Genomic DNA, 8572 nt, shown 5'->3' with positions numbered 1-8572 from the left:
AAAGAGTCCAAAGTTAAGATGTCTTGTTATCTAACAAGTGTGAATGAGGTTGCAGAAAAATTCTAAGTGTTTTTAGGCAAGAGTCCTAGTGTGTTCTAGGCAGATGGAAAACCCTAGGGGGAGGTAACCATAGGTCCTAGGGGAAGGTAATCGTAGGTGATGGAAAGTCCTAACTGCAGTTAGGCAAGGCGAAGTCTTGGCGGGTCGAGCACTTTGGGCAAAATCCTAGAGTCAGAGACTCTAGGTAAAAATCCTAGTGATTGCGAACCAGGTGGAAGTCTGGACGGGTCGGAGATTAGACGTCCAGCAGAAAAGTCTTGAAGACTCGGACGCTGAGCAAAAGTCCAGTTGGTCTGGAGGACTGGTCTGGCAAAGGTAAACTCTCCTGAGAGGAGTAGGTGAGGGCGCGTTCCCTGAAGAGGGAACAGTAGGCGTCAGTTCGACCTAGAGTTTCAGCGAAACTCAAAGTCAGAACCGGACAGTCCGGAGATTGTCAAAATAATTTCATATTTTATTGTGCTAACTCTATTTTGCAAAGTATATTTTGTATTTGAACCAATATGCCTTGCAGGAAGTGGAAAGCACAAAAGAACCTCAGCGAACAGTGTTCAAGGCACTTTCCATGGAGTTTGAAGGCGCCTTCGGACAGTTAGAATTCATAGAAAGTGGATTTTATCGATGACCGAATCTGCGGGGATGGAATTCAAGCTGAAGGCGCCTTCCATGGAGGCTGAAGGCGCCTTCAACAACCTATTTGGCAGGTTTGAGTAGAGCCTTAATATACTTGATCTTCGTAATCTTTCTATTGCGCGCTGCTCAAAAGACGATTTGACAAAACTGTAACGCAACTCCGACAACCGGAAGCCCAAAATTCCTTATTCGTAGTTGTCGGTAGACTTTCAATTATTGTACTTAAATTATTGTACTTGTAATTTCCATCTTGACAGTGAATTGCCCAAAGTAAATACTCAACAAGTGTGAGCCTTGGAGTAGGAGTCATTACATGCTCCAAACCAAGTAAAAGAAAAGTATTATCGCTTGTTTTGCTTCCGCTTTATTTCTTATTTCCGCTGCGTTACTCTGTGCTTTCCGAAATGAGTGAAAAAGTCACGAGCACTATTCACCCTTCCCCCTCTAGCGCATTTCGATCCTACAACTTGTCTTTTGTCTTTATTTGTTTTTATTTCCGCTGCTTAACTCGTTGTATTTTTATTATTACGAAAAGAAAAGATTTCAAACGAACAAGATTCTCTCCTTCTCTCGTCTTTCTCAATCCAACACGTGGCCTTTTAGGTAGAATTCAAAAATAAAGTCACGAAGAATTACGTCCAAAATGGACTATATATATATATATATATATATATATATATATCATGTCATTATAGAGACATATGCATTCCTTTTGGTCACAACACAGTGTGAAAAAAAACAAGTTGTATCATTATGCGCCAAGAGGATTCTATGAGACCAATAGGTAACTACAATAATGGAGCTTACTAATCTGAGATAACCCGATGCTTCATTTTTTCGAAGAAAACCATGAATTATAATGTCTAACATCTTCTGCAATAAATAAATAAATAAATAAATCTGTATAATAACCAAAATTGGGTGGATGGTCAGTAGGAGATTACAGTTGTTAGGGTATCCATTCTGTAACGGAGGAGCTCGGTTAATGGTCAGAGGGGAAGAATCTAAAAGATAAAGAGTACTTGTCAAGTCTTTTGCCAACAACAAGAAAAAACATAAAATCAAAGATGTACCAGAGCTTGTTTCAGTAATGTAGGTTTCTTATGGAGTTCATATATCTACTTGATGTACAAAGATTCCAAAAGATGAATGATAAGCATTTAGGTATGATGTTGTCCATCCACCAAATTTCTTGAGAGAGATCACTTCAAAGTTGGACTGAACTGTGTGTTCTGAGGCTAGTTAATATACACACAGTCAAGCCTTTGAGCAACCACAAGCATGATCCTAAGAAGCCCTTGTCTCTTGATTGTTAATTATATATATGAGAAAAATATTCTATGCCAACCAACTTTTATCTTCACAAGTAGAAAAGGGAACCAAGAATCAAATTGATTTAAAGTTTTTATTGTTTTTTTAATCCCATAGTATGGCAAAGAGCATGCAACATGACAAACTTGGTTGTTTCGTGCAGTTGGTGCAGTGTCCTCTTCAAGATATCTTTGATGCCGGCTTAACATGCAAATACAAGAGACTCATGGAAAAACCTTGCAGCAAAAGATTGAATAAGCTCCATGAAAAATGTGAAAGAACAACCTCTTTATCTTGCTTCTCAGGATCAATTGTGCACATTGTGGAAGGTGTTTTTTCTCCTAATCTTTATGCCAAAATTTCTTTTTTATGTTCCTTCGCTTCTCTCTTTATTCTGTGGACAGGTTTAAGAAGACTGTCCGTATACGGGCTCGCTCTCACTCACCGGTATTAAATTGCAGCGGTCTTGCTTGCATCCACTGCACATTCTCCAAGATCCTCTCTTTCTCGGTGAAGACGATGCTGCAGAGAAGGCAAATGAAGGGAGGAAGATAACAGTGGCGTGTTAAAGAGAATTATAGCGAAATCGAAGTAGAGAAAGCGAATATTTGAATAAAGGTCACACCTTTGCAGTGGAGAACATCTGACGAGATAATGGGCGCCGACGCTGTAACGCTTGGGCGCCGCCGGGGGCTTTCCGCGCCGCTGCTACTGGCGATGGTCGCAGCGATAGCGATTTGTTCGCCATCTCCGTTCACTCCGGTTGACGCCTCCGTTTCCTACGACCGCAAGGCCCTCATCATCGATGGCCGTCGGAGGATACTCATCTCTGGTTCCATTCACTATCCCCGGAGCACTCCGGAGGTGAGGAGTCTGCTCTCGCGCCAAATGTGGCTCCTTTCTGGTAGTTCGATTTAGATTGCTGCGCAAAGGACCAATTTTTATTCGCCGCTTGTCCCCAGATGTGGCCGGATCTAATCAAGAAGGCCAAAGATGGCGGCTTGGATGTCATCCAGACCTACGTGTTCTGGAACGGCCATGAGCCTTCGCCCGGCCAGGTATGCCGGTTATTCCATCCCAACTCTCTCTGGTAACTTTTGGTATCTTTGATAGAGTTTAGGGTTTTGCAGTATTATTTTGGAGGGAATTATGATCTAGTTCGCTTCGTCAAGCTGGTGAAGCAAGCTGGTCTCTATGTTCATCTCAGAATCGGCCCTTATGTCTGTGCAGAATGGAACTTTGGGTAAGCTTCTGATTGATTGTCAAGAAGAACCAAGTGAAATTGAATTTTCGACTTTGCTTTGGATTTTATTCGGTTCTTCATCTTCGATTGTGGAACAGGGGATTTCCTATCTGGCTAAAGTATGTTCCTGGTATCAGCTTCCGGACTAACAATGGGCCTTTCAAGGTAAGTTTTTAGACTTTATTTTTTGCTTTTTGTTTCTCTCAACCTATCATTTCGATCAAATCATTCATTTGTTGATATAAAAGGTTGCAATGGAGAGATTCACAGCCAAGATAGTCTCCATATTGAAGTCTGAACGACTATTCGGGTCTCAAGGTGGTCCAATAATCCTCTCTCAGGTATCGTTTACTCATTCTTTTCCTTCCTCTAATGAATCTGATATCAAGGTTGACAATGTAGTTTCATCCAAGAAATTCTTTGTTAAATTGAACAGATTGAAAACGAATATGGTCCGATGGAGGACTACTATGGTGTTTCCGTTGCGAGGAGTTATGCAACTTGGGCAGCTCAAATGGCAGTTGGCCTCAACACTGGTGTCCCATGGGTCATGTGTAAACAAGATGATGCACCCGATCCAGTAGTAAGTTTAAAAATGAGTACTCTGTTCTCGCTCGCCTGAATTCTCACTGCAATGAATGGTTATAAATGCGCATAGCATCACTTTAAACTGTTTGCATCCTCAATGAAACACCAGTGCCTTTTGCTTTGAGTTCCCTTTATTTGTCACAGATAATAGCATTGATTTCATATGATTCCAATTCATCCTGTTCCTATCCATCTTCGATGTTATATTTCCTATCTTTTAGGGGGGCCAATGTTATATGCGATAGTATAATCGAAGTTTCTTCACAGATTAATACTTGCAATGGATTCTACTGTGATGATTTCTCTCCAAACAAGCCTTATAAACCATCTATCTGGACTGAAGCTTGGACTGGCTGGTAATGTTCCCTTCAACTATTAATTCATGTAAGAGTAAACTAGCTTTGAGTTTGAACTATGATTTATTTCAGAACGAAACACACTTTACCGTATTCATTTTATCTAACAGGTTTACGGCTTTTGGGGGTCCAGTTCCTCACAGACCAGTTGAGGATTTGGCTTTTGCTGTTGCAAGGTTTATACAGAAAGGTGGATCCTTCGTTAATTACTATATGGTAAGAAGTCGAATGTTCTATTCAGATCCACTGATTGTTAATCCTTTATGTGATGCCTATGAACTTTCTTTGTCGAATCTAGTACCATGGAGGAACAAACTTTGGTCGGACAGCTGGTGGTCCTTTCATATCGACGAGCTATGACTACGATGCTCCTATTGATGAATATGGTATGCAGATTATAACTTGTTCAATACATCTACAGCCAAAGTTTGGGTTTGGCCTACTGGTGTCTTTCATTGATACTATGTTCATGGTTTCTCATCAGTTTAACACTCGCAACTTCTGTATTACAAAACCAGGCCGATACGTTTGCTTTTTCTTTTTCTTTTTGTTCTTTGAAGCCTTAAAGTAGCCTTGTTATGCAATCGGTCATCGGTGACAAACGTATGTCAAGCACCAAACTAGAAATTCCTTCATCTAGTGTTGTTCACTATATGTACTCAGGTCTCCTGAGGCAACCAAAATGGGGTCATCTGAGAGACCTGCATAAAGCAATCAAAATGACTGAACCAGCACTTGTATCTGCAGATCCGACCATTTCAAAACTCGGAGATCATGAGCAGGTTTATATCTAATGAGTTTTTGTACGATTAGGAATGAATCATTCAAATAGTTGAAACAATTCATACATAATTCCTTTCAGGCACATGTTTACAGAACAAAATCGGGTGCTTGTGCAGCATTCCTTTCTAATGACAACCCGAGATCGGCTGCAAGAGTTAGTTTTAATGGATTGAAGTATGACCTTCCGGCTTGGTCCATCAGTATACTTCCTGATTGCAAAACTGATGTATTCAACACTGCAAGGGTGAGAAATTTTTTTGTAACCTATTTTCTATGCTTGCTTCAATTTTATGATGGCTTTATCCTCAACATTTATACTCGACATTCTTTGATAACTCGATACAAATCATGATCATAGGTAGCAGCCCCAACAATTCGGTACAGAATGGCATCGGTTGGCAAGTTTTCTTGGAAGTCCTTTAGTGAACCGACCAACTCATTGGACGATGAATCATTCGCGAAGAATGGGCTAGTGGAGCAGCTTAGCCAGACGTGGGACAAATCAGACTACCTGTGGTACACTACTATGTGAGTAGAAGAGTGCCATAAACATATTTTGGGATCTTGATTTGCAGCTTCCATTCAGTTGAATAAAACGAGTTCTCGTCTTCCAGTGTTGATATAAGCCCAAATGAGCAATTTTTGAGCAATGGTCGGAACCCCTACCTCGCCGTGATGTCAGCAGGTCATGCTATGCATGTTTTCATCAATGGAGAAAGAGTTGGTAAGTAAGTTTAGTTCAAGCACTGCAGTTTCTTCTGTAAGAATTTATCGAATTTGATGTGTTTCGATCAATTCCTTGAACTTTGTGGCAGGGATTGTTTATGGTGGCCTAGACAGTCCAAAGCTGACTTACACAGGAAATGTAAAGCTCTGGGCAGGAAGGAACAAGATATCGATTCTAAGTGTAGCTGTTGGTCTACCAGTGAGTACCTGTGTCCCGAAAGTTTTCAAATTGAAATGTGAATGCGCATTGACTCTAAGATGATAAAATTAAACAATAGGTTAAGATGATATGTAAATTATCCTCAAAGATGATCGACAAACAAGTTCTAAAACCAATACTAGTGATGATTTTTCTCTATTTGTTTCTTTCAGAATGTGGGTAACCACTTTGAGACATGGAATGCCGGGGTTCTCGGTCCTGTGACTCTAGAAGGACTCAATGAAGGAAAAAGAGACCTCGGATCTCAGACATGGACTTACCAGGTCTATGAATGTGCGCAACTTGCTTCTTTTTTTTCGCGGCAGTATCCTAAATTGTAACCTTGATGATTGTGTGCAGATTGGCTTGCGAGGTGAGCATTTAAATCTTCATACGCTTAATGGAGGTTCTTCAGTTGAGTGGGATGGTGCTTCCACAAGAATGCCCTTGACATGGCACAAGGTTTGTATCGCATAGCACAAATATCGTCATAGCTCGAAATGCTTAGCATATCATTTTTTTTATATTTATAGTGGAATAAGACTTGGTTGTTGTTGTTATTGATTATCTTATTGTCATCCCAGGCTTACTTCAATGCTCCAAGAGGGAATGACCCGTTGGCCTTAGATATGAGCGCCATGGGTAAAGGTCAAATATGGATAAATGGACAAAGTATCGGTCGATATTGGCCGGCCTATAAAGCATATGGTTCGTGCGGTGGTTGTGATTACCGTGGAACATATGATGAGAAAAAATGTCAAACTAATTGCGGGGATTCTTCTCAAAAATGGTAAGAAATGTCAAAGTACCACAAGCATAATGATTATGCTAAAAGTAGATATAGTTAACTTTTCAAGTGATTGCTAATTCTCAGGTATCATGTTCCTCGCTCCTGGCTAAACCCGACCAGAAATCTTCTGGTTGTGTTCGAAGAGATAGGTGCCGACCGATCTGGAATTTCGATGGTAAGAAGAACAGCTCAGTAAAAGAGCTTATTGTTCGAGATGTCTATGAATAATAGCTAAGGTGGGGATTAAGTTAAATTGCCAATTGCACCATAATGGTGGATATAGTTCTAGGATCACTTGTGCAAAGACATAGTCGACATTCCTGGTGATCAATGGAGAAGCACGAACTGCGCGCAGCCATTGAAAACCAAGACTTGACCGGCGAAGTCGAGTAAGTGTAGTACATTACATAGAGCAAGTGTGCTCGACATGAATTGCTCTAAGATGTATATGAATTATTTGTTGTACTAGTATATTTCACAATGTATTATTCTACGTTCATGCAACCGTATAGACGAGAACAATTCTACTTACGAACTTTAAGTCATGATCTTGAAGTCGCCGAATCAACTTGATGATCAAGAAGCAAATAAAACAAGAAGTTTGAGGTTAGGGGAACAAGAAGAAGAAGAAGAACAAGTTTGAGGTTAGGGGAACCAAAAGAAGAGTCAATCATGGTAATTCTAGGGGATCACAATCCTTTATATATAGCTTTAGATCCATTTTCATTATCAACCTGTTAACATATTTATGCCACAAAAGGCGATTCGTTCCCTCCTAGCGCTCTCGTCATACTGTCCCTAGGTCAACACGGAGGAGGTAAATCACAGGTGGCTAAGGCATGGGGGAGGCATACTTGGACGAGCCGAATTTTGACCCCAAGACCTCATATGACAACACCTCATGTCTTAACCATCACACCGCCCCAAGGGGGCACCCATTAACGGATTTCAACACACATAATTCATATTCATTAAATCAAAAATCAACAGTAAATTATTTTAAAATCTTCAATTACAACTTCAACTTTGCATACAGTACCCATGTCCAAAAAACTTTATTTCCATTACATACATTCAAAATTTTATTTGCTTCAACTCCCTCATACAAACATCATTACCTAATTACCCCTCATATTTGTTAGGTTAAAAAAAGTCTAAAAATGAATATAATTCCTCTTAAATTCAACACTTTGAATTAGAATCGAATATATTTTCTATCAAATTGAACACGGTTTTTTTCCCGCTTAATATAATTCCTCCTAAATTCAGCATCATTTAAAGAGAATCTAGTATATTTTTCATCAAAATGAGCATCATTTAAAGTGAATCTAGTATATTTTCTATCCAATTGAGATGGAAAAAAAATCGTGCTCAATTAAATAGAAAATAAAGAAATTATACTCATTTTTAGACTTTTTGTACCTAAAATATATGAGCGACAATTAGGTAAATAGGTGTTCATTATGTTTGATTAGGGAGTGAAAATAAATATTTTTTTTTGATATGAGGATTACATGCAAAGTTGAAGTTATGATTGGGGATTTTAAGACAATTTTCCCTCCAATCAACTCATAATTATATAATTAATTAAATCATTTTTATTGAACTAATTTTTATGACAAATTCATGTGATGTGATCTTAACCCACTACAACTAAGCAAAAGACATTTGGCATAACTAAATAAATACATCAATATTTTATTTTATTAAAATATAATGAAGACACTAATTACAATTAGATAAACAGCATCTAATATAATAAACACTCAACTTATTGAAAAATTAATAAAGATATTTTTTAAATTAATTCTATATCAAGATTCCTATAATATCTATGTAAATATCTTCGCATTTTTACATTTTATTCATGTATTCAAATAAATACA

General features: G+C 38.8%; 1 protein-coding gene across 1 annotated transcript; it reads left to right on the top strand.

The window, feature by feature from the left end:
* Positions 1–2267: 2267 nt before the first annotated feature.
* Positions 2268–7174, top strand: LOC121995627 (beta-galactosidase-like). The gene is made up of 18 exons (XM_042549361.1): positions 2268–2865; positions 2964–3059; positions 3132–3244; positions 3343–3409; positions 3493–3585; positions 3681–3827; positions 4100–4188; positions 4299–4404; positions 4487–4574; positions 4852–4970; positions 5051–5215; positions 5330–5499; positions 5586–5695; positions 5787–5896; positions 6070–6180; positions 6257–6358; positions 6481–6686; positions 6771–7174. Exons 1-18 carry the CDS (start codon positions 2656–2658, stop codon positions 6880–6882), a joined length of 2214 nt encoding a protein of 737 aa, XP_042405295.1. The 5' UTR covers positions 2268–2655; the 3' UTR covers positions 6883–7174.
* Positions 7175–8572: the final 1398 nt, after the last annotated feature.

Source organism: Zingiber officinale, chromosome 6A (genome assembly GCF_018446385.1).
Source record: "Zingiber officinale cultivar Zhangliang chromosome 6A, Zo_v1.1, whole genome shotgun sequence".
Taxonomy (NCBI): domain Eukaryota; kingdom Viridiplantae; phylum Streptophyta; class Magnoliopsida; order Zingiberales; family Zingiberaceae; genus Zingiber; species Zingiber officinale.
Note: the sequence above shows the minus strand (reverse complement) of the source record. Positions and strands in the feature narration are given on the sequence as shown.

What these genes read in the sequence shown, in the direction of transcription:
- LOC121995627 (XM_042549361.1), top strand. Translation starts at nt 2,656, where the DNA reads ATGGGCGCCGACGCTGTAACGCTTGGGCGCCGCCGGGGGCTTTCCGCG. An exon ending in TGCTCCTATTGATGAATATG is followed by an intron (nt 4,575 to 4,851) that starts GTATGCAGATTA and finishes ATATGTACTCAG; the next exon opens with GTCTCCTGAGGCAACCAAAA. An exon ending in CATCAATGGAGAAAGAGTTG is followed by an intron (nt 5,696 to 5,786) that starts GTAAGTAAGTTT and finishes ACTTTGTGGCAG; the next exon opens with GGATTGTTTATGGTGGCCTA.